This window comes from Pleurodeles waltl, chromosome 10 (genome assembly GCF_031143425.1).
Source record: "Pleurodeles waltl isolate 20211129_DDA chromosome 10, aPleWal1.hap1.20221129, whole genome shotgun sequence".
In the NCBI taxonomy this organism is placed as follows: domain Eukaryota; kingdom Metazoa; phylum Chordata; class Amphibia; order Caudata; family Salamandridae; genus Pleurodeles; species Pleurodeles waltl.
This window is the reverse complement of record NC_090449.1, coordinates 449299227-449325388: the sequence shown is the minus strand read 5'-3', so window position 1 is coordinate 449325388 and position 26162 is coordinate 449299227. Positions and strand designations below refer to the sequence as shown.

General features: G+C 45.5%; 1 protein-coding gene across 6 annotated transcripts in view; it reads left to right on the top strand.

The window, feature by feature from the left end:
* Positions 1–26162, top strand: part of LOC138261605 (zinc finger protein 605-like) — a 396374-nt gene that overhangs the window by 97634 nt on the left and 272578 nt on the right. For 5 of the 6 annotated variants that reach the window (XM_069210711.1, XM_069210713.1, XM_069210714.1 and 2 more), the window contains exon 2: positions 7212–7338. In XM_069210711.1, coding sequence (XP_069066812.1) covers positions 7212–7338 — 127 coding nt within the window. Of the gene's footprint in view, positions 1–7211; positions 7339–26162 lie in introns of those variants that run through there. The other variant, XM_069210716.1, reaches the window with a different exon arrangement.

Genomic DNA, 26162 nt, shown 5'->3' with positions numbered 1-26162 from the left:
TATGCCCCCTGAAAACATCCTACAGAAATGGCTCACCCAAACATCAGGAGCGATATTACAGCCCAACCCTGCAGATGTTTCTGTCTCAAAGGTACCCCTATTTACAGTCTTCCAGACAGGCCTGGGTCCTTGGTGCGTGAAGCGCGTTCCAAGTCTTCCCAGGGCTGCTATAAACAAATTTATAATGAACTTGCGCTCTACTCACAAGGGCCTTGTCTCTCCGCTGTGCCTTTAGTGCCTTCTTCAGGGATTTCCTCACCTCATAGCAGAGCTTACTAAACCAACCCCCCTGATGCTTAGCAATGGCCTTTATGACATTAGTCATACAATCCTTAATGGCTCCATTCACACTTAGCACAGCTTCCATAACATCCGGTATTCGGCCAGGAGGGTCCCTATTATCAGCTTTAAATTTTGGCTCACTATATTAAGTGGGAAGTTAAAAAGGATCAAAAGAGGGTTATGGTCACTAAATTGTTGCTCTACCACCTCACCATACAGGAACAGGCTCTTCATGGCTGGGGATGCAAAGATATAGTCAATTAGCAACCCATCCCCTCTTCCAACAAAAGTTGGGACCTGAAAATCAACTACCCTTGCATATATTCAACAGACACAAGCTCTGTAGTCCCTTAATAAGAGACCTTCCCCTTGCATCCTGTATTCCCTCAGATACATATGCCCTGTGGTCCTGCTCGAAGGGGTTCACCACAGTGCAATACCCCCCTATCTTCGCATTGATGTCCCCTGATATAATAGCACAGAATTCCATGCCACACACCTCCAATCTACACTTCAATGTCTGCAACACTGAGAAGAGGGCCCCAATTTGGCATCCAGAGTCCCATACAGTGTTGTAGAAATTTGCCAGAAGGACATTAAACTTACTTGGGAAGACTACCAAAATAATGAGGCGGCCCTGGTGATTACAGATCATTTGGTATACTCTTGCTATCTTAGGAGACCGTATCAGAGTAACTAAACCCCCTTTTGGGTGTCCACCTAGTAGTCGCTGAGCCGGAACTGCAAACCTTTGGAAGCCATCCCACACTGCATGCCCCACAGACCAGGTTTCCTGTAGTAAGATTAAATCAAAATTTAACATCAACTTTACCCATTGCCCATCTTGAAGTTTGGTATCATCCCCTGCCACTTTCCAAGAAATTAGACGAGACTCAGAAGTCTTCCCAGCCTGACCTCTCAAGCCCATAAATACATTTGAGGGCCTCGGTGAAGCCACTAAGCCCCTGTCTTCCAACCCTGCTGGAGGCCCTTCTACACAATGTCATTCTGTCTCCACCAGATCAGAGTGTGTAGTAAGTCTATTTTCTAAACTAATTTGCTGTGGTTCCACCTGCACATAAGCAGCATTCCTGGCTTGAAAACCACCCATGGGAAGAGTATGCTTATAGAAAAAACCAAATGGGAAGATACCAATATTTTATTTCACCTGTGGCACCAAACATTGCGTCACAAGAAACCGTTGGGCCAAACATGGGTATTTGCAATTCACGAAAATACAATCCCCTTTGTCTTCCTTTTCCCGAGGCCCAACCCACCCAATCCTTCTGACAAACAAGATGTCATTAAAATCTTCACACGTAAAATCGCAATTCTTGCCCAGCCAGTGGCATGTCTTGTTTTTCATTTGATCCGTAGATTCACCTACTCCCGGCATCAAAGATGGAACATTGCACCACCACATAGGGGGCACAGTCCGGAGGGAGCTCCAAGCGGACAGGTGAAAGGCCATTTCCCAAAGGCAAATTTTGTCCCCTCCATTGTTCTTGAGACAATGCTGCTTTCTCCCTAAATCTACTCCCACTTTTTTCTCCAGCTCTAGACCTGCACCTATCCCTTACAGCTGCAGTCAGATTTGTAAGAGCTGACTCTGTGCACTCTAGGCCTCTGTAAGAAATCCCTAAATTGGAGCGGTATAGTGGCTGCTGATCATCACTTTCCAGAACTATAGAACTTTTCCCCAATAGGGACACCCCCCATGTTTTGAACTTTGGGACCCGGAGTCCAGGGGGCCATAAATTACTGGAAATGTAGCAGACAACCCCCCCACCCCCACCCCCCAAACACACACACACACTCTCAACAGGGAAACTTCCACCACCAGGACCTGCAATTTTTCCATTAATGCGACCAGGATTGCCTCAAATATCACCCCTGCTGCCGGCAGAGGGGATTTGAGGAGATCCCCTTGCCAGTGGCTGGCCATCTTCATTACAATAAGGTTCCAGGGCCTCAGCATTTGGTGAAACTCGCTGCCGATCATTCATTTCCTTCGAAAGGCGTCGCTCTGCCAAGTCTATTTCCTTTGCAACTACCCCAGTTGCTCAAGCAAGAAAGGAGTCTGGCTTTGAGTTTGTTGACCCCTTCCCCCCCTGCACATTGGTTCCCATTCTGATGGGCCCTCTTTCTGCCCATCCTATCGTGTGGCTCAACACCTCTTAGATGTATCTCATCCAAATTTTAAGAGGGCATGGTCACCTGCTCGGCACAGGAATTATAGTGGATACGATATGGTAGTTTTTAAACACTCACCTTGTTTTGCCAGGCTTCAGAGGGGTAGCTCAGCCCAGCCTCGTCCAGCCATTGGAATTGTATGCACATATATATATGTATATGTGTAGGCATGTATGTTGTTTGTCCTGCACATAACTAGCCAGAAGGGAGCAAAGCGTTTTACAGGGTCAGCAGCAAGGTTACTTTTAAAATGTGATTTGAGAAAGAGCAGGCATATGAGAGCATATAAGTGCTGTAACCAATTGCTCAGCAAAAACAGTGTCACAAGTCTGAAAAAAATAAAAAAGAAGCATTGCCTTTGATTCTGTTTTCTGATGTCATGCAAGGTTTTGCAGACAAATAAAATTGACAGTGCAAACATATTTATGAGGAATAAAGATATTCTTCCTTCCAACATACAGTTGCAGTTAAAGGGGCATGGACATCTTATACCATGCCAAGAAATAATTTGCCTCTTATATAAAACAGGGCTACACCACGGGTTGACCTGTGTATTGTCTACTTATCAGGTATTCAATGAAGCTACAAATCAGATTTTGAGACCCCCGTTCAGGGACGATAATGTAAGAAGAGTGAGCAATGCTATTATTAGTTATAAACTATTTTAAATGGTAGAAATTTTCTGTGGTGTATGGTAAGTGTATCACCTGGTAAGTAATATACCAGTGTAAGAAAGAAGTCTACTAAGACACAAGCAGGTTTGATTTGGTAGAGATGTGCATTTTCTACTACTTGTCTGAATGCTTTTATAGATAAAACTAAGCAATTGAAAGATATATATCATAGTACGGGGTGGCAAACACTGTGGGGGTCATTACGACCCTGACGGTCATGGACCGCCAGGGCCGGGGACCGCGGATGCACCGCCAACAGGCTGGCGGTGCATGCAGGCCTATTCTGACCGCGGCGGTAAAGCCGCGGTCAGAAAAGGGAAACCGGCGGTTTCCCGCCGGTTTTCCCCTGGCATGAGGAATCCTCCATGGCGGCGCTGCAGGCAGCGCCGCTATGGGGATTCCGACCCCCTTACCGCCAGCCTGGTTCTGGCGGTTTTGACCGCCAGAACCTGGTTGGTGGTAACGGGTGTCGTGGGGCCCCTGGGGGCCCCTGCAGTGCCCATGCCAATGGCATGGGCACTGCAGGGGCCCCCTAACAGGGCCCCACCAAGATTTTCAGTGTCTGCATAGCAGACACTGAAAATCGCGACGGGTGCAACTGCACCCGTCGCACCCTTTCCACTCCGCCGGCTCCATTCGGAGCCGGCATCCTCGTGGAAGGGGGTTTCCCGCTGGGCTGGCGGGCGGCCTTCTGGCGGTCGCCCGCCAGCCCAGCGGGAAACTCAGAATTACCGCGGCGGTCTTTTGACTGCGCAGCGGTATTCTGACGGCGGTACTTTGGCGGGCAGCCTCCGCCGCCCACCAAGGTCAGAATGAGGCCCTGTGGTTCTTGGAAAATTAGAGGTCAATTTCTCTATAAGGGTTAATATAGTAAAAACATTCAGTGCAGTCTGCAGCATCATGCCTCTTCCAACTCCATCCACTAGTGCAACAGGACTCACCCTAGAGGATGCGATCCTATAAACATTGTTGATGCTCTGAACTGCCAAACAATATAAAAAAAAACAGAAAGAAGCATTCCATCAAACACATACACAAATTATAACACATTTTATTTAATTTGCAAACAAATACAATAAAAAAAATGTAATTTGAATAGCAAGGATGGAGTTTTTCTATATTCAGTTGAAGTCACACATCTTCTGTACTATATTCTGTTTGACGTACCTGCACTGCTCCCATGAATCAATCTTAGTATACTAATTTAATATGTAGCCTCCAATTTTGAAAGGCCTTGTTGTTTACAGTACATTTTAACGTTTTCAATTGTACATTTACCCACTTTATTTATATCTTCTTTATTAACCTGCTCATATTAGTTAATTTTCATAGCAGTCACGGACCCCCGAAGGCCGCTTTGCGGAACCCTTAGGGGTCCCCGTACCACAGTTTGGGAACCACTAATGTAGGTTATTGCATTGTTTTGACCATTCTGTTGTGGATAGTACAGATCAGAGATTTACTGGACTATTTATAAGGTTACGTTCTTAATTTATATATCTACAGGAAGAAATGAATCTAATCTAGGCACTGCCACAGGTAGAGGGTAAATAACAAGAACTCACTGGTGACATGTAAATAAAGAATCTAACAAAGGCTAAATTAAGTAGTTTTTTCTGTGTAAGACACCAAAAGAAGATCTTGAATGGACTTCACAAGATGGATGGATTTAAAGGGCATAGGGTCTTTAAATGAAAACCTCTTATCACACTCTGAATGCTAATGAGAGGTCAGCTAAATCAAAAGATGTTCTCTCTCCTGGTGCAGAATTCTGGCTGGAGTATAACACACGATTTTACCTGCCACGTGAGATAGAACCAGATCATTTTTACACTTAAAAGTGAAGCATAAGACTTTAAAAAATATTCTGATATATCTGATTTCAAGGCAGCCAGTGTATAGATTACTCTATGACAGATGCTGAATCTTGTTCACAGAAGGCTGAAACGAAAATTGATATGCTGAAAGGTTGGCATAATGCTGCTTATTGGAAGAAAACAGTTTGAAAAGTATCCTTTCAAGAACACAACTCACCTGAACCTCAAGTCTTTATTTGGATTCCTACAATAATCAAAATGTTGTATTTACTTAAATAGATAGTGGCATGTGTTAAACATTTTAGATAGTGCAATAAAAACTGCTAGATTGGTGTTTAGGTGGCATGGACTCAACTTGAGAACCTAGGTCTTTCAAAACTTCAGATCCTTTAGCCAGACAGTGACCAGCCCTAAGTTGTCTGATACCATGGAAGAGTCTTCTACATAGGAATACAAAATCAGTGTGGTCCTCAATAAGACTCATAAAGTATCCAAGGTAAATAGTAAAGACCAGTAGAGAGAATGAAGAACTCTTGGAACACCAGAGGTAATCTCACTAGCGTTATTTTTTCCTATTTGATAAAACAGAATGCCACCACTCTAGAGCGATGGCCATCCTAATTGCAGATAAATTGTGATCCATAGTCTTGAAGGCCTCATCTAGAAAGAAGGACTCATTTTCTCTGTGAATTTATTTTCTTTCCTAAAGACGATATCATTGAGTCTTTTGCTGATGTGTTGAAAGAAGTATGCATTGTCTTTTTTTCCACAATTGTCACGCCTGGTTTGTAATGAAGTTTTATACCTAGCGTCCAATTAAACAAATAAAACATACTAAATACTACATTATTAGCTCTCTGTTGCAGTCGCATGCTTGTTTTACATATATCTGTATTTATATTGAATATTGGGTGTTCAGAGTTGCTGAAACCTACTGTGACCTTTTGGGAGGAATGAGGTGAGGCCTACTCAAATAGAAACCCCGTATGGCCGTAGAAGTATAAGTCACATTCAAAGCGTTGCATTGTGGAGCCATCACTTAATAACGGAGATACTTCACCTCAAGAGTGTTATGAATAGTGGAGCCAGTAGTGTGCACCCCTTTCTTTGTAGTTAATTACAGTGATGTCACTACTGAAGCATGTTGTGACTGGAAGGGTCAGTAGGAGTAATAAGTGATGTAACTTACAGGAAATTAAAATTTAAAGGTCAGCAGTGATGCCTTCTTCTGGTAAAAAGACATTTGGGACAAGGTTCAAGCAGGTCGGGCAACACTAGATAGGAAGTTCACCTATTACCTTTGAGTTAAAAAGATGTATTTATTATCTGCACACACCATGTCTGAAGTTGGTGGTTCATACATGGAAAAGGATTGTGTATCATGTAATATTTAGTGGTCTTTGGAAGGTTTTAAAAGCAAGTATTCCCAGCTGGGAGTAACTTATGTTTGATGTGTCAGGGTCCATTGTTGAAATTGGAGAAGAACATGCTAAGCTGGCAATTTCTTCTGCCTAAGATTTTAGGTGCACCTAATTGGAGCAGAAGTTTATATTACTTTAATTGTCCTTGTTGAACTAAAAGGTCCTGTGCCAGGAGTAGTTTGTTACTGGGGATGTTCAATGGCCTCAAGTTGATTCTGGATTGTAAGCCTCTCTGAGAACTGTGAATGCTCTGATCCCCATCATGATGGTGTCTTGTTGGATTTAGGTTTAGACTGTTGGTGGATCGGTGTAATTTCTTCCACCAGATTGATGTTAGAAGGCTGCCCTGGATAAAAGGTTTTGAGCTGGGAGTGTATTCTATTGACTGTAGTGTTTTATGATCACAATTAAAGCTTGAAGCTAAGGGTCTTCACAGTTGGTCATAGATGCAAACTATAAACAGATGTATTCCACATTATGTTTGATGACCGCTGGCTAGAATCTGAACAGTAATTACTAAGCTGGAAATAGTTTGTTTTGCCCGGAGCTGGCATAGATTCTTCTGAGTCTACAACGGTTTCTGTTGCAGGTGGGATTTGATAACTAATTAGCAGAATCTCCTGAGTTTGGATTAGTTTGAGTGCTGATGCTTTTTGGAAGACCCTCTGAGCTGAAAACGATGTATGTAATGGAGACTTTACTGTAATATTGTCGGCTGGGACAGGTTTCTGTGATGTGCATGAAGGCGAAAGCTCAGAGTCAGAAATTTTGCATAGTGTTGATTGGAGTTGAAGCTTCTGAGCCTAGAATGGTTTGTATTTCAGGCACTGGTGACATTCGACGACATTGCCGTCCATTTCTCAGAAGAGGAGTGGGAGTGCCTAGAAGAATGGCAGAAGGAGCTGCATCGGGATGTGATGAAAGAAAACTTGGACCTATTGATGTCAGTTGGTAAGATTTACTAATTGATTATTTAAGTATATATTTGTTGTATGTAGCTCTCTCCCAGTATCTGGTCCTGCCCTCCACCCACTATAACGTTTGTAACATTTCCAAAAACATTTAAAAATAACGACAGATTTTTTTTTTTAAAGAAACAAACCCTTGTAATGATCTTCTAAATGTATAGAAATACCTGCTGCACTAATGTAGATTGTGATGAGTTTACTTATGAGCATTGCATAATATTACAGGTCATTTTCAATTGGAAAGATTCGAGGTTTTACACTGGTTACTGCTGGAGTTATGAATATACTACTTTATCACAAGTGTTAATAGAGATCTACATGAACCAAATAAATGAACTACATGTCACGTTTCCCTGTACAATCCATCTTTGTATTTCATGTATTTAAACTGGCACGTTCCATGGAAGATGAGACATATTCCCTACACAATACACAACACTCTCATCTAAGCAGGATCTCAATGTCCTACTGTGCTTTGCAACATTTATGAAGTGTTAAAAGCAACTCTTAATTTCCTGCCCTTATTCTTGTGCTTCCCCATCCCCCACCTATGTCCTTTAATCCCTCTCATCCTAACCAGCTAACCTCCTCCTTTCACTTCCCCTGCCCCATAACAAAACTATATCTCCTCTATGAGGTTTGCCTGAAGAGGGCCATATCTCTGTGAGCCCAGAGTATTATAAAGGGCAATGTTTGGAATATGCGTTCCATAGTAACTACCTGGGTCGGACTGTCTTTTAGGACTGTCTGGCAGTGCCCAATAGCCTGGTCTGACAGGACAGTGTATGGGCTCTTTTTTTGACTCTTTGTGAGCCTGTTTTTTTTGTTTGTTGGACTGGGTGTTAGTATTTGTTTCCCTGATAGTAAAACAAATATTGCCTGCATACAGTCTTGCAAAACATGTGTACAGAGTGCCTTATTTGATACAAACATCTAGTGTAGATTCCTTACCTTAAAATTTCCACAGAAGTCAATCTGGATCCAAAGACTTTTCGTAAGCAGTACCCCTGCATGCTGTTAGGTGGCGTTGATCAGCTCTGTGTCCATTGTCGGCCACACTGGATATGATGTTGTGGGTCCTATATATGCGCCACACTGACATCAGTTCTTTTCTTTCCGCACTAGCCAGGGCTGATCTGAAGAAAGAGATACCCCTTCAGTCGCTTTTTGACTGGTCTTTTTTCGACTTTTGACAAAGCTTTTTTGAGTATTTCTACTCCTGGTGTGTCGCGGGATGTCTTCCTATAAGACAGGGTTCAAGCCTTGCGGATCCTGCCATCGGGTGATGTCCGTGACTGATCTGCACCTCGTGCGCCTTTGGTTTCTGGAGCATGACCACAACCCCAAGTCGTGCTCTGAGTGCCCGGCACTCAGCTCCATGTAAGTCCCAGTCAAGAGGAACGTCTCTGGACCTGTTGTGGAGCACCCGCCTCTTTGTCATCCCACTCCAAATCCTTGGGGAAATCAGGTAAGTTGAGGCATAAGAAGAAGTAAAAGAAAACAAAACGTTCTTTTACTTCACCTCGTCCGTCGGCCGCCGAGACGAGGGAGTACAAGCGTTGTTGATCCAGGCCTCCCTCTGTGGAGCCTGCGTCTGGACCAACTTTGCATCTCTGAGTTTCCAGGAGCAACCCCTGCCCAACTTATGGAGTTTTACGAGGCCATGAGTCTCATTTTTGGGTAGTCTGACTCCGTTGGTGTGCCTTCTGGCCCTACTAGAGTCATAAAGGGTCCCTTCGGGCTCCAAGCTAGCAGCTTTGGCCTCTGCTGCGAGGGACACCCATGGATCCGCTCCTGGGCCCGGACCAACGTCGGTCGTACTACTTCGACCTTCCATGGCTCCAGTCCCGATGTCAAAGCTCCTGCTGCCGCCTGTGCTCCTGCCAGTGCCACCCCATCCTCATTGATGACCTCGACATGGAGCTGGAAGGGCGTCATACGACGCCAACGCTGATAGAGGTCTTGCCCCCTATGTCAGATCCTGAGCTTTATTTCTGTGGGCTAGGGTATGGTGAGGAATGGAAGGAATCGCTGGCCCTTTGGAATACCAGCTCCAAGACCACATGCACTGGCGTACAGACCTGGTTGAAGCCAGTGGACTGGATATCTCCCCAGATACTGGCATGCTGTCTCCCCTTACTGTGGCTATGGAGGAGGGAGCTTCATATTCAGTGGTGGTGTGGAGAGTAGCTGAGGTCCTGGACCATGAGCTGCCTTTGGTGGCAGTCAGGACTAACCTGCTTACAGAGGTGCTTCAGCCTGGGGCTTCATCCTCTGGACCACTGCTCCCTTTTACTGAAGCCCTTACTGATATCCTACTGGATTCCTAGTCCCAACCCAGCACAGGGGACCTTGTGAACAGGAAAATTGCCTGCTGCCATCACCCTGCACTGGGTGATCCAGGTTTCCTGACACAATACCGCACCCCTAATAGCTTGGTTATCCAAGCCCCTACTTTCCAGGGCGCGTTCACTTCCACACCACCAGATGGGGAATCCAAGAGGCAGGACACACTTGTGACGAAGAAGTTTTCTTCTGCCAGCCAGGCATTGCGGTCTATGAACACTGCATGCTTTTTAGGCCCTTATTCGAACCCGTTGTAGGATACGGTTGCACAAGTGCTGCCACAGGTTCAGGAGGATGTGTGGGCTGTACTTTTCCAAGCAGTTGCTGATGGGAGAGAAGCAGCAAAGTTCATGGTCCAATGTGGACTGGACACAATCGACTCACTGGGCAGTGCGGTTGCTTCCACAGTAGCCTTGAGGCACCACGCCTGGTTGAGGATATCTGGCTTTTCGGGGGATGGCAAGTAACCCTGTGGACATGCACTTTGATGGCACCCATCTCTTCAGAGAGAAAGCAGACTTGGCGCTTGATCACTTCAAGGATTCTTGTGCTATGGCCAGGTTCTTGGGCCTCATGGCAGCCCCTCACTCCCCTCATTCTGCTTTTCACCCGTTTCGTGGCTACGGGAGGTGCCCCAAGCCTCATCCGCCCCCTCCATCCACTGTGCTGCCCATGCTGCCCAGCCTCTGCATGGCTGGGATTGTGGGATCCACCGTCCTCGTGGATACGGGAGCTAGCAGCCTGGCCAGCCACCGCCCCCTCCCCCCAGCCCCTTGTCAGCTGCCTCCAAACCTTCTGCCATCACCTGCTACGCTGGCAGTCTAACACGTCAGACAGATGGGTTTTGCAGATACTCTGAAGGGGCTACTCCCTCCCCTTTGAGACTACCCCTTCATTCTTATGGCCATCGTACGATCAGATGACAGAGGATCAATTGGCACTTCTCCAGGAAGAAGCTGCAGCTCTGTTGGCCATTGTAGCCATAGAGAGGTTCCCTGAGCCAGAAGTAGGTTGTGGTTGTTATTCCCGCTACTTTCTGGTGCCCAAATAGGACAAGAGCCTTCTCCCTAACCTAGACTATCAGTCCCTCAAGCTCTTTCTCAAGAAGGAGAAGTTCAAAATGCTTACTGTAGCTCAGGTCCTAACTGCCCTGGACACAGGAGGCAGGATGGTAGGGTTGGACATGCAGGACACGTATTTTCATTTCCTTGTTCTGCCTGCCCACAGATGGTACTTGCCGTTCACGGTACGATATGAGTACTTTCAGTTCATCGTGCTCCTCTTTGGCCTTACTAGTGCCCCTCGGATGTTCACCAAGGCGATGGCAGTGGTCGCCGCTCATCTGTGCAGCTCGGGGGGTTACATTTTCTCCCTATGTCGACTACTGGCTGTTGAAGGCGGACTTGCCCCATGCTGTCATCTTTCACCTCCAGACTATGGAGGACCACCTGCATTCACTATAAACATGCTAAAGTCACACCTGACTCCTTCTCAGTCTCTTCCTTTAATTGGAGCTGTTTTGGGCATAGTGCAGTTTCAGGCTCATCCTCTTGAACGGCAAGTGCAGGATATTCAGGCTCTGATACAGATGTTTCAGCCTCTTTCCTGGATTTTAGTGAGAATGACTGAGGCAGCTGGGCCTCATGGCCTCCTGCTGGTGACACTTGCCAGTTGACATATGCGGGCCCTGAAGTGGGACCTGAAGTGCCAATGGGCGCAGCAGTAGGGTAATCTCTCCAACATGATCCAGATCTCGAAGGGAACAGCATCTGATCTGCGGTGGTGGCTAACGAACCACGATTGGGCCAAATGCAGGTCCCTCTCCCTTCCCCAACCAGATCTGACACTATTGACAGATGTGTCACTCCTGGGATGGGGCAGCCTCCTGGGATAGACGGAGATCAGAGGCATCTGGTCTTTGGCGGAGTCCGGACTACAAATCATCCTGGGCGATCAGGCTAGCATTGAAAGCATTTCTTCCCTCTCTCAAAGAGAAGACAGTGCAGGTATTCGTGGACAACAACCATTCCTGTGGGGTACTGCAACAAGTAGACCACGCTGGTGTCCTGGACCGTTTGTCAAGATGCTTTTGCGCCTCTGGATGTGGCTGGAACAACTGAGCATTTCCTTGGTGATTCAACATCTGGTGGGGTCTGCACGCCAGAGCGATTGAGCTCAGCCGACAATGCTTAGTCGATCAAGAATGGTGTCTCCATCCAGAGGTGGTGCACAGTCTCTTTCAACAGTGAGGAGAGCTTTGGTTAGATCTGTTTGCCTCAGCAGAGAACATGCAATGACAGAAGTATTGAGTGTTTGATTTCAAAGGCAGCAGTCGCTTGGCGATGCTTTTCATCTCAAGTGGAACTCAGGCCTCCTGTGCACCTTTTCCACCCACCCTATTTCTTCCCAGAAGCTCTCAAGAAGATCAAGAACGACCAGGCCCATATAATCCTTGTGGCTCTAGACTGGGCATGAATAATCTGGTATCCTGAGCTACTGAGAATGGCCATCAGTCCTCCGATCAGACTGCCCCTTCGGGAGGATCTTCTGTCGCAGCAGCAGGGGAAGGTTCTCTACCCAAGATTGTCCAATCTCCGCCTTCTGGCGTGGAGATTGAAGGGCGGCAGTTGATAACTTTTGACCTTCCTCCGGAAGTCGGTAATGTAATCTTAGCAGCCAGGTGTCCCTCCACCAAAACAGTATATGCCTGTTGCAAGAAATTGTTAGCATGGTGCACAGGCAAGTCTATTACCCCCTTCCTCCCCCTCATTCTGAGGTTTTGTAGTTTATTCTTTCTCTGCCCCAGCAGGACTCTGCTATGGGCACTCTCAAAGGTGATCTGTCTGACATTTCTGCTTTTTTGCGGTTGCCTGATCAACCTTCTTGTTTAAGTCCCCAATTATAAATGGGCTCCTTATAGGGCTTACTCATGTTTCCTCCATCTCCATTCATTATGCCCTTAAGGGATTTGAATTTAGTTTTGACATTTCTGATGTATGCTCCTTTCGAGCCTCTCCACAATTGCCCTCTCAGGCTTATCATTTTTAAAACAGCCTCCCTTGTGGCCATTACATCTGCCCGAGGATGAGTGAGCTGCAGGCCAGGCATTGTCATATAAGTCACCCAAACTTTCCCTCTATCATGATAAAGTGGTACTTCGCACTAGGGCCTCCTTTGTGCCAAAAGTAGTTACACCCGTCCATAACCTTGCCTTCATTTTACGCACTCCTGCATCCTTCTAAGGAAGAGGAGACACCCCACCGCTTGGACCCAAAAAGAACGGCTGTGTTCTTCCTTGATTGCACCGAAGAGTTCTGGGTGGATGATCAACTCCTTGCTGGTTATGTGGGTACGAAGAAAGGTCGGGAGGTGCAGAAGAGAAACATCTCCAGATGGGTTGTATTCTGCATTAAAATGTGCTATGCACTGGCTAAGAAGCAACCCCCTGAGGGTTTGCATGCTCATTATACCAGAGCTAAAGCTGTGACCACTGCGTTAGCATGTGGAGTTCCAATCTGTCAGGCGGTAGCGTGGACATCTCTGCACACGTTTACCAAACACTACTACCTGGACAGTTGGGTCTGTAGGGACGGACACTCCCCCGTTCGGTCCAACAAGACTTTGTAGTGCGATCTTGGTTTGCAGACCCACCTCCTTGGATGGTATTGCTTGGCTCTCTATTCTAAAGTAACATCTGCAACTAGATGTCTCTATCAGATGGCCAAGTTACTTGCCTTCGGTAACGCCTTACCTGGTAGACACAATATCTAGTTGCAGATTCCTTACCGACCCACCCATCCTCCCCACTCTGCGCACTGATTTCTAGGGACAGGGACTCCCTTTCAGGGCCCTGGTTTTGTTTTTATGGCTCTGAGCTTCTGACGTTGAAAATCGTGAAAAACCGACGTTCTCCTGCCAGGGTGGCACCTATATAGGACTCACAACGTCAGTCTGGCACAGATGATGCCGACTATGGACCCAGAGCCAATCAGCGCCGCTTAGCGGCACGCAGGGGTACTGCTTGAGAAAAATCTTTGGATCCAGACTGACGGCTGGGGAAATTTTGAGGTAAGGAATCTGAAACTAGATATTGTCTCTACAAGATAAGGCATTACTAAAGGTAAGCAACCTGTCCTGCAAGTTAAAAACTGCTCCAATTTGCAAACATTGGTCAGTTTTTCAGCTATCTAATTTACTAAGGGGTCCAGTTTTATTTTGGGGCCCGGGTTATTTTATATCTAGGTCTGACCCTGGTGACTGCCATTGAAAATGTTGATAGGCTGGGCTTGGCAGGGAGGTGAAGTGAAAAGGGCAGCAGTGGCTAGACGGTGCAGATACTAAGTTTGAGCTCTTATTAATTCAAGAGATGTTTTGTATAGACCCAACGAACCTTAGATGACCTTTTTAACCAGACGTGGGGCCATTTATCCAGGAGCTACTCTGCCCACGGACAGGTCAGTCCTTGCAGCGTGCCTTTATAATTTAGCTGCAGCCCTGCTGCAAGTGGCAGTATTATTTGCTGCAGCCTGGCTGCAAGTGGCAGTATTCACTCATTAAACGTACATAGCCTCAAGCTGAGAATTCCGAAAGCAATCTCATTTAATGTAGATCTGACCTGAAGTCAAGTGCAGGAAATGTCTGTTTAAATCAAAACAGTCATGCCAAATGGTATCTGTACTGTTCCATTAAAAGTGTTGCAGACCTGCTAACAAATGCACTACTGCCCTCTTATGGTATGCACACCAACTGAAAATAGATAATACTACCCTATCCTACTACCTAGTGGGCTAGCCTAAATCTGATTGGTTGGGTCTCAAATTGGTGTCCAAGATGCTGTGTGCACATCTGTGCAATAAGCACATCAACAACCAGACTGCCCTTCAGACAATGATTACAAAATGAGTTCTGCCGAAAAAATATAGACGTGCAGCATTCCAGTCAACTCTCTGGTTTATATTTATGAAATGGCTGGTGCCTTTGGAAAGTCTTTTGGGCTAGAGCAGTATTTGTCAGATTTTGGAAACCTCTGACAGGTGACTTGAGCTGTTCCTATCCTGCTAAATACTGGAATGGGTTGCCCGTAGATCACTGTTTTTACCAGTAGGTCAATGCAGCTAAATTTCAGTAGGGCCTGGTACACTGCCCGACATTTGGGGTTTTAAGTTGGCTCGGTCCCTATATTTATGTCCTTAACTGCTTTAGCAAAAACACATCAATTTGTGGTCAATGAATGTAAACAGCTTTTGAAGTATTACATGTCAGTGATTTAGTTCCTGTTTGTATTTCACGTTTTACTTAAAGTTGATTTCCTTAATACTGTCATCCAATTCCAGGATGTTGTCTTTAGATATGTTTTTTATCATGTAGCATATTCATCTTTTATAGGGCATACTTTGAACTGAATGGCCTCCAGGTGTTTGTAACGGGCCATGATCAAGAGCTCTGAACCTGAGGCTGAAGGCAGTACAACTTTATCATAGTGCCCGCTAGTAGATGGTCATCCAGTCCTTAGGCTCTCTGCAGAGGGAACAGTTCCATTTTCAGTTGTGATTAATTGCAAATGTGTGTAAACGAGGTATACAGTTGTCAAAATATTGACAAGGCGAAATTAAAAGAAAATACAGTTCTAACAAGTGAGTCAGTGCGTTGTGTGTTTGGGGGTGGTGGAGTGAAGCAACTATGAGTGCATTTAGGAGAGAGTGAAAACAGGGTGCTGAAGAGGAAAGATATGAGGTGTAAGATATGCATGTGGAGGAGATGTGGTGAGGAAAAGGGCGCACGTCTCTTATACAGAGTGAACATAACAGGAGTAATTGAGAGACAATGAAAAACCACTACCCCTTCCACAAGCCTCAGTAATGTCTAATTCACATCTCAAAACAATTTCAGAATTAATGCATTTTCTATGTTATTTAACAAAAAACATTGTTGTTATTTACGTTAAACAGCTAACAATCACTACAAAGTCAATAGTCCTGGCATGTTTTTGGTATATGTCCACTGTAGTGTCATATATCTCGATGATCAGTGAATTTCTAGTTTTTTTTAAACATTAAGTAAGATGTGTATCGCAATGCATGGTGGGGGAAGAGTTAGCCGCTGGACCTGACTTGGCATTGTACTGACCCCACCCAAGCTTGCTGCTCCTGCCCCTCTCCTCCTTGTCATCCATTGTCCATGTACATGCCCCTGCTCCCTGATTTCAGCCCTGTGTGGCTGTTGTTCTTCCACTTGTCACCTCTCCTGAACAGTTAGCTTGCTACCCCATCCACCTCCTCCCTCCAGGCACCAGCTTCCTGCCTCCTGCCCTTTATGGCCCAATGTGCTGCCACTGTCCTCAATTTATGTTGATGTCCATGCCCACTCCTCCTGCCCTCCATTGCCCAATTCTATGCCCCATCATTGCCCTCCTGCGTAACCTCTGTGCTTAACTTGCTGCTCCTACCCTTCTTCCAACCACCCTCCGATGTCTGTGTGCATGACCCTGCTCACTTATTTTTGCCCACCATTTTACATGGACCTGACACTGCCCCTCCTATCTACTCTGATCTTTCTGTTGAGCTGCCCCCCCCACACCTGCCCAACATGATCAGATGGCTGCCACCTGTCACCCCCACTGCCATCCTGCCTGTCTGAGTTCCATGCCCCTATCCCCTCTCTACTGTCCTCCATGGTCCATTTTGATGCCACTCCTTTCTGCCTTCCATGCTCTGTTGTGCTGCAACTGCTGCTCCTGCCTGCCCTGCGTGGTCTGTTGTGAAGCCCCTTCCTCTGCCCTCTCTTGTCTGTGTCCAGCCACTACCCCTCTTTTCTGTCCTCCATGGCCCTTTGGGCATACCCTTGCCCACTCCTTCTTGTCCACCATCGCCATTATGCTGCCACTAACCCTTCCGCTTGCCATGCATGGTCGTCTGTGCTGCCACAACCCCTTCCACCTGCCCTGTGCAGTCAGCATGCTGTCCCTGACCCCCTCCCACCTTCCCTCCATTGTCTGTGTGTATGCCACTATAGTCTCACTGTTGCCCTGCATGGTGTGTTGTGCTTCAGTGCTGATCCCGCCTGCGCTCCATGGTGAGCTTGCTGCTCCTGCCCTGCCTCCTAGCACCCCGTCCTATGTTTTCCATGTGAGGGACCCTATTTCCTCCCCAGTCTTGTCCGGTCTGTTGTGCCCCTGCCCCCACCCTCCGGCCCTTCATGGTCCCTTAAGCTGCAACTGTCCCTCATTCTGTCTGGTATGGTCAACTTACTGCCCTTGCCTCTTCCCCCTCTGTTGTGGTCCGTTTTGCTGCACTGCCATCCCACTTATTCCGTGTGGTGTATTGTGCTCCTGTAGCCCCTGACGCCTGCCCTGTAAGGTCAGTTTGATGACCCTGCCCATTTCCCTCCTGCTCTCTGTCATCCTAGTTCATGTCCCTACGCCATTCCTTCTGTTCTCCATGATCCATTGTACCATATTTGCCAGCATGTTGAGCTTGGTTAGAGGGAAATTTTGTATACAAAACTTGGGGAATTGATTTTCCCCATTGACTTTCATTGAAAAAGAGGAGATTTTAGGCAGGAGAAAGGTAAAATACATTGGGAGTCTCCTGCCTGAATCAGGTTTGTTGTCATGTATGGTTGTACTGCCACTGCCTCTTCCTTCTGCCCTCAGTGGTCTGTTATAATGCCGCAGCCTCCCTTGCCTCTCCTGCAGGGTTTGTTTGTAGCGCCTGCCCCCCATTCCCCTGCCCTACATGGTTTGTTGTGCTGCTACTGCCTCTCCTACCTGCCCAGCATGCTCAACTTGTTGCCTTTTCACCCGCTTCCCTCAATTTTCCGAGTCTGTACCCCTGACCTCTGTTTCCGCACAGTATTTGAATGACCAACTACATTGCTAACATTCAATGTTTATTACAAAAGTGTATCATGCTTGACGTCATCTTGATGTAATCAAAACTGTAATACCTGAAGCCTTTCCTTTAGTATATATAAAAACGAGAGGGTCTTATTCCCATTGAAATGATTGTTAGTGCTCTAAAAAACTAAAATTAGGACATATAAATTATTTGCTATCATTGTGTTTTTTTTATCCAGTTGATCATTTGATTATTTGTTGCACCTAGGGGAGACGATGTGGCGTTACGGCCAGAGCTACAGACTTTGCAACTGGGGAACCAGGTTTAAGTTTTGGCTTGACATCCTGTGATTCTGGGCAAATCACTTGCTCTCCCCATGACTAAAACGAAAATGAATGCATCCTTGTGTAATTTGAAAGAGGCTCATGTAAACTACTCCAATACCTTTGGGTCAAGTCTACGCTATATAAAAGTGCAAAAAAAAAAAAAACAAGTGTTTTGCATTCTTCTCTTATTGGGCTATACTTGAACTATATGTGGGCTACATTTGTGCTCCATTTGGGCACGTTTTTCTCTGGTGGCCATCTTGGGAGGGCTATTTGGTATGAAGCTCTTGAATTTCTTTATGTACTTCAGTATCCTCAGTAGAAAGTGCTTTCGGTTTTTCACTTTGATTCCATCAAGATTGCACTCACATGTACCACACTTTTGGCATGAATTCAGAATGTCAGCATTCTAGTTGCTCATTAGAACACTGTAGTAAATCTGCTGATCACAAGGGAGTTCTTTGGCAGCCTGCTGCTGGTGTTTAAGTGATTGTTGTAGTCTGCATGTCAGAATGTTTTAATGAAATAGAAGAGGACGATATTTGAGAACTCAAAACATGCCCTAGTTTTTCTTTCAGCTGCACGAACCATAATTTCTATGACAAAATGAACCCCCTCATTTTGTTCCTTTTTAAACTAAATGTTTTAAGTTTTACCAGTTTGATTCAATCAAGGTGGCTTCAGGTGTGCCATACTATTGTCATAAGTAAGACTGTTAGCGCTCTAGTTGTTCTTTAGAATACTATGGGAGGCTGCAGTAGAACACAAGGGACTCAACTAACAGGCTTCCTTTGCTTAGACGTACATGTTTTACTGAGAATGTCAGACTTTTTTCCCCCAGTATTATATCCTTTATAGATTCACATGCTTAAATCTTCCCTGTCACCATGGTGGGAGTCCCACTGTAACAGTACTAAAAGCAGTGCTGAAACATTAGCACTAAACTCCAATGTAAAATCAATACACATTGTTAGCCTATTCACATTTGTTGAAGTTTGTGTGTTAAAACAATCATAGTTCTGATCCAGAAGCACTCATCACCTGCAGAGCCACTGTACCTCAGATTTGTTTTACCGCACATTGCGTGTTGCGGGGGGCTCTGCTCAGTCAGTGTTTCACTGCTAAACATTTGACCTCCAGCTCTTCAGTTCATCTTTAAACCTCCAAGGAACATCTGAGAGTGTGTTTGGCTGTTTTTGACAGAATATCTAAGGGTAAAAAAGGCTGTACAGGTCTTGTAAGACCTGTGGAAAGTCCAGACTCTATTCTGAGGACCCCCACAAAGCATGCTTATATTGTCTCTATCCGCAGCATAAGCCTGAATACTACATATACTGCTGTACATTTTCTGCCAAGACCCTCAAAGATTGAGAGGGTAGATTGCTCCTGTGGCTGCAGAGAAAGAAGGCACATTCTGACTCGGATTCTGAGTGTGGGGAGAGGGCTCATTCTGCCTCACTGCCAAGAAAGGAAGAGGTTTCCTGTGTCACTGACTAGGACTCTAAAAGATCCAGGTCTCACAATCGAGAAACCAGTACTGAGAGGAAGAAAAGCAAGGAGCCGGCTGGTCCTTCCCCTCTCTCAGGAAAAGTGTGGCTCACCAACCTTGTCTGCTCCTGATACTCCTTTCAAGGACCTGTCTAACATGAAAATGTGTCTGTCAACAGACCCGTTAACTAAGATTGTTACTGCGATGGGTACCATGTCTCCAACAATGCCCTTGACAGCGACCGTGTCAACAGTCATCTCAACTACATTGATGACTAGAACAACTTCCTCTTCGACGTCACCAAAACCCTGACTACAATATCGGTGATGAGACCATCTCCGACTGTGAAGATATCCACAATGACGATTGCACCCGCTGACGTTTCCTCAACGAAGACCACTGCTGCATCCACGTCGTTGATGATGGACAAATACACTTTGTAAATTTGTTGCAAAGGCATATCCTCTTCTTTCCCTCAGGATATTTCAAAGATTTCACCCTTACCTCCAGCACATTTACCCCAGTTTCAAGAATCTGGGGACAAAGGTCTATTTGGTCCTGTCTATAGGCCCTCCTAGTTGAATGTTAAGTGTCAGAAGGCAGAGGATGAGGAAGCGGACCAAGACCATTCAACTTATCTTGAGGGTTAGTATTCCTTCACTGACAGGGGTCATCAATCCACCCAGGAATATGATACATTCCAGGAACACTATTCAAATGACGACCAGGAGGAAGATCCACACCAGGGTCAAGAGCCTGCTGTCACAGTCCCTCTCACACTATTCACAGGCTTGCGCCCGATGTTAAAGGACTACTACAAAAGATTTCCAAAGGCTAATGCCACTCAACAGCCTACATCTAAGCAGGAAGCCCCTAAAACCAATCCTGCTCCCCAGAGCACAACCAGGCCACAAAAAGAAACAACAGTACCACCACCAATTACTATTCCAGATATTTTTCAGGACAGTAATGGTGAGGGAAGAGGGGGAGATCCAATTGACACCTAGTGACCATCTTGAGTGGGATGATTATGTGGCACTCATGCCGGCATCTCCTCTTACAGCGGACTCTCCATCAGCAGACATTGGTAGATTCAGTGACCTGGTTGAACGAGTGTCCTAGCACTTTGATCTTCCTCTGCCAGCTAAACAGACTTTGCTTCCTCTATGATTTTAAGGCAAGCGCAACAAAGAACTAGGGCTATAACTATTGTTGATTTCATCTGGCAAGAAGGCTGAAATCTAATGAGGACCACAGCATCAATGGTGGCTATTATTCCGCAGCTGGATAAGAAACGCAATGCTCCGGAGAATTCACCGACATGCCTCATTGGTCAACCTAGACCGGGTGTGGTCAATATTCAAGTTGCTCAGAGAAAAGCAAAGAATCCTTCCTTGCTGTGCACAGCTCCTCCAGACAAAGAAGGTCGCGGGCTTGATAATATTAGAAAGCGGTTCTCTGCCATGGCATTTACTTCAGTCCGAGCCTCCAGTACTCTAGCCATTGTTGGGAGATACAACCATCAGATGTGGTCTGACATTTCATCTCTACCCGAGTATCTCCCAGAGGACCAAAAGAAGGAAGCCCTGAAATATTAATGGAAGAAGAGAAGGCCTCGTCTGAAATCATTGATGTGTCCATGGATATTTGTTCCACAGCCTTCAGACAGATGGCGGGAGCAGCAGTATTGTAGTGCCAAGGATGGCTAAAAGCAACTCCATTTCATCTGGAAGTGCAGGCCAAAATTGTACACATGACGTTTGACCACGAGAACCTGTATGGGAAACAAGTTGATGGCGTTCTGCAGCCTATAAAGGCAGATACTGACATTGCAAGATTGTTGGGCACCCTGCAGCAGAGGCATTTCCAGCCCTTTTGGAACAGGGGTTGAGGTCAATTTAGTACCCAACCACGGTTCCAGCAAAGGTTTCTGCCTTAATCACAACAAGGTTTTCGACCACAGTATCCCACCCAGTCCTACAGACCAACAACGTCGTCTTCGTATTCCAGACAGCCAGTGCATCAACGTCCCTTAGCAGGAATAAAGTCACAAGATTCTAAAAGGAGGCAATGATGTTAAGCAGGCTCCTGTCACCTCGGTTTCATGTCAAGTTTGGCAATCCTCCCTCCAGATTCTTCAGTCATTGGAAGCTCATTTCTTCCGACAGATGGGTGTTAGATGTAATCCATCTTGGCCACACCATGGAATTTGTTCAAAAGCCTCCCAGTCTACCTCCATGCAAGGCCCTACATCATCATCTACCCATCTTGAAGAAAGAAATGTGATTGCTTATTTCAAAGGAGGCAATAGAGGAGGTGCTGTTCAATCAGCGTAACCAAGGCTTTTACTCCAACTTCTTCCTCATCAAGAAGTCAGGAAAGTGGACACAGATGATGAATCTGAGGCTCTTAAACCGGTTCCTCAAAAAGCAACCTTTCAGGATATTATCTCATCAGGAGATTGTGCAGCTGGTGGACACCAGAGACTGCCTGTCCCCCGTAGATCCGCTGGACCCATATTTCCATATTGCGATACATCGTAAGCACCAAAAGTTTCTCAGGTTTGAGGTGGCAGGGTGCCATTCTCAGTTCAAAGGGCTCCCTTTCGGATTAAGACTGGTTCCCAGGGTATTTACCAACTGCATGGTGCTGGTGGCAGCTTTTCTCAGATGTTCAAGTCACCAGATGTTCCCTTACCCGGATGACTGGTTGATAAAGGGTCCCATTTTCCATTTAGCAAGGAGGTTGACACAGGCTAATCTGCAGCTGTTCCAATCCTTAGGCCTCAAACTCGACAAGGAAAAGTCCACACTCATCCATCCTGATCGGTGGTGTTCCTAGAAGTGATCCTAGACACAAAGCTTTCCTCACAGAAAAAAGGATTTCTCGTTTACCAGAAATCATACAATCCCTCTCTTATAAAGAAAACACTCCAGTAAGAACATACAGATCCATGTTGGGGATGATTTAATCCTGCATCTCGTTATTCCGAATTGCTGCCTTCGCATGCGGCCTCTTCAGGAACAGCTCGATGCACATTGGACTCAATGCCATGGATCTTTAAAGGACAGGATATCAATCACTGCAAAGATGAAGTTAGTAATGTCCTGGTGGATTATCAGAGACAATGTCTCAAAGGGACTCCTGTTCCTTCCAATGATACTACAGGTGGTGATGACAATGGACGCCTCCCTAGAAGGCTGGGTAGCTCACCTGCAAGACTTAGAGGTTCACAGGAAGTGGTCCAGTCAGGAAGCATTGTCTCACATAAACCTTCTATAGCTGAAGGCAATTATATTTTATAGAACTTCAGGCCTTTCTTCCCAGAATTCACAACTCTGCAGTACTGCTGAGAACAGACAACCATACCACAATGTTTAAACTCAACCAATCTAGGAGGGACAAAATCACATGTTCTGTCAGCTTAAGCACAACTAATTTGGGAGTGGCTGTTAACCAACAACATCTTGTTGAAAATAGAGCTTGCTCCAGGAGTGCAGAACGAATGGGCGGATTCCCTCAGTTGAACGGACAAGCAATGCCATGAGTGGGAGATCAGTTAGAGTCAGTCAGAGCAGGTTTCCCAGGCTTGGAATTATCCAGTCCTAGATCTTTTCACCATCGCCCTTAACAAAAAGTGCTGATTTTTCACCAGCTGATACCCTCAACCAGGATCTTGGAGGAAGACCTTCCATTTCTCTTTGATGGGGACGTTTGTCTATGCATTTTCCCCATTTCCACTCATTCCAAAGGTCATACAGAAGATATAAAAAAGGAACCTTGCCATTTCATTCTCATCGCCCTGGTGTGGCCAAGGCAGTATTGGTTCCCCGAGCTTCTTCGCCTATTCACACTGCTCACACATCCAGTTCACGCTGAAGGAGGATCTAATGTCAATGAACCTGAGGCAAGGGATTCATCCAAAGATTTAAACTCTGAACTTGTCAGCCTGGCTCCGTACCATGCTGAATTTGGATATTTATGTGCCTCTGAGGAATGGCTTCAATTTTTCATAATGCTCATGCTCCTCTTAGAAACAACTGCTACTCTGCAAAGTAGAAAATATTTTGCTCATAGTGTGCTTCTCAGTCTCACCTTCCTTTTTCATCTACACCTGAGCAGGTTCTTCTTTAGCTGCTGCTTCTAGCCAAATCAGGTGGCACGGATGCATCCATTAGGTTTCATCTAGCTGCAATTTCTAGATTCAGATGGCAATCTGGGAAGTTACCTTTGTGGTCCAATAGGCTGGTGAAGGAATTTATTAAAGGTCTGTTGTGATCTTACCCTCCGGTTAAGCTTCATCCTGTTCTTTGGCAGTTAAATACAGACTTATCAAAACGTATGAGATCTTCTTTTGAACCAGTGGTGTAACAAAATTGGAGTTGGTCCTCCTGGAAAGTACATGGAGGGGCCCCATACTGGGCTTATTGAAGGAGTTCTCAGGCCTGGGTACTGCGCCAAAGGGGCAACCAGGAGCTCAGGGCACCCCCGCACTGTGGAGGATGCGGGGGGTTTTGTTATACCACTGTTTTGAACCCATTCACAAGTCTGGATTGAAATTCCTCTCTTAGAAAGTGGCCTTTCTATTGGCTATCATGTCTGCCGGGTGCATAAATGAAATTCAGGCCTTCAAAAATAAAGAGCCTTATGTACAGTTTCAAGAGAACAGAGTCATCCTGTGCACTAATCCATCATTCATCCAAAACAGACTGACAGCTTTTCATCTCAGTGAGCCCGTAAATTTGCCTTCTTTCTTCCCTGCACCGTCCTCACAGGTGAAAAGAGCCTTACATTTTCTGGACGTTAAACGCTGTTTAAAGTAAAGTTCTACGTACAAAGCACTAAAGCCTTCTGGAAGTCGAGTCAGCTGCTCATTTCCTACTCATCTCCAAGGAAAGTCCAAGCCATATTGCAAACTAGCATTGCTCTTTGGGTCTCTGCAATCATAGCCTTCTGTCATGAAAAGGCAGGGCGTCCGCTAACTGCTAAGGTGAAGGCTCATTCGACCCCAAAGGTTGCAGCGTTTTCAGCCCTGTTTGCAGGGGTGTGACTACCTGACATGTAGGGGGAGCGAAGTGGTTTAATGTCCACACCTTCATGAAGCACTACTGCTTAGATTCCTGGAGTAAAGCGGATGTGTTAGTTGGACAGGCTACTCTGCGACGCCTGTTCTCTTAAGGTATGCCGCTTTTAAATTTCAGGTCATTTCTGTTAATACTTTTGCTGTTTTCTCAATCGTTTGTTACTGTTATTGCTTGCTGTAGTGCTGCTTCCTAAGTGCCTCTTTACAGTTGCGGTGTGATTGGTTTTACTCTTATTTAGGGGTGTTCCTAGCAGGATGGTTTGCCTTACCCACTGCCACAATAAGATTGATACTGCTAGCTAGTCTGATTCAAGATTGTGAATCTATACAAGATACAATACGGGAGAAAAACAAGTTACTTACTTGTACCCTGTGGTTCTCCAGTATTGATGTATTTTATAGATTCACAGGCAAGCCTCCCACCCCCGTTCAGGCTCACCATTTCAGACCTCTTATGCTTGTGTTACACTTGTGCTCAATATCTGAGGTATGTTGGCTCTGCAGGGGATCAGTGCTTCTGGGTCTGAGCTCTAATTGGTTGAAGTTTGCGTGCTCTAACAATGTGTATTGATTTTAAATTCAAGATTAATTCTAAGGTTTTAGCACTGCTTTAAGTACTGTTATTGTGGGACTGCCACCACGATGGGAAAGATTCAAGCATGTGACTCTATAAAATATATCAATATTGGAGAACCACAGTGTATGGTTAATTAACTTGTTTTTTTCTCACATGTCTGAGAAAGATAGTGTAAATTTACAGACAATATGCTCCAATTTTAGTTTCTGGAGCACCTTCCATAACCTCTATGGGAAAATCATGAGAAAAGTTTTCTCTCAAACATGATTCAAGAAAGCCCAGCAGAAGCCTTTTTCAGAGGGTAAATTCACCCTACAACACCACATTTCCTAAAATCAGTATGGTACCAATCGCAAATGTTTTATATTGTAACTAAAATCTGTTATCACCCTTTATACATTCTCCTTTTTGTGACCCTTAAAACCTGCCATTCACTACAAGTGCATGTTCCCTACATTTAAGATTTAGTTCTTGTTTTCAGCTCTGTAGATCATTCAGAATGTGCTGCTATGTATATTGGTCCCGAGATGGCTGACAGCACTTCCTGGTTGAAGTGCTGGCAGCCAATCAGATCTCACCGTGAGATCTGTGCTTAGGCTCTGCCCATATATCTGTTTTTTTTTCTTTAATAACTCATCGCAGCAAATACCAGTCACAGCCTGGCCTGCATCAGGGCATTCTTCATTAACGCATATAACAGGTGCAGCTTGGGCATCACAGTCATGCTACCGTTCATACAACAGGTATATTTGTGCTCCACGTAGTTCTGCCTGATGTAGCAGGTGCGGCTGGGGCAGTCTGGGCAGTGGGACAGGAGCTGGGACATGACTGGCACTCAAGCTAGTGGCCCCAGGCCTGCAATTTATTTAAAGCAATGCATGAGGTAACTGCGATACGCAGCTGGCGCAGATACATGACAGGAAGCAGGTTAATAACCAGCACTGCCAAAGCCAATATGTTTTGCCTTTCTTTATTTTCTATTTAACTGGCTTCCAAATATTTGAAAATGTTTACAAAAATGTTTTTTATATTTTGTAAAACAAACATCATTATAATATTTTTCTAATATTCGTAAGCCAGTTAGATAGACAAAGGTGAAATCTATTGCCATGCGGCTTAAAAGAAAGAAGACAGAAGACGGGAGAAAAGAC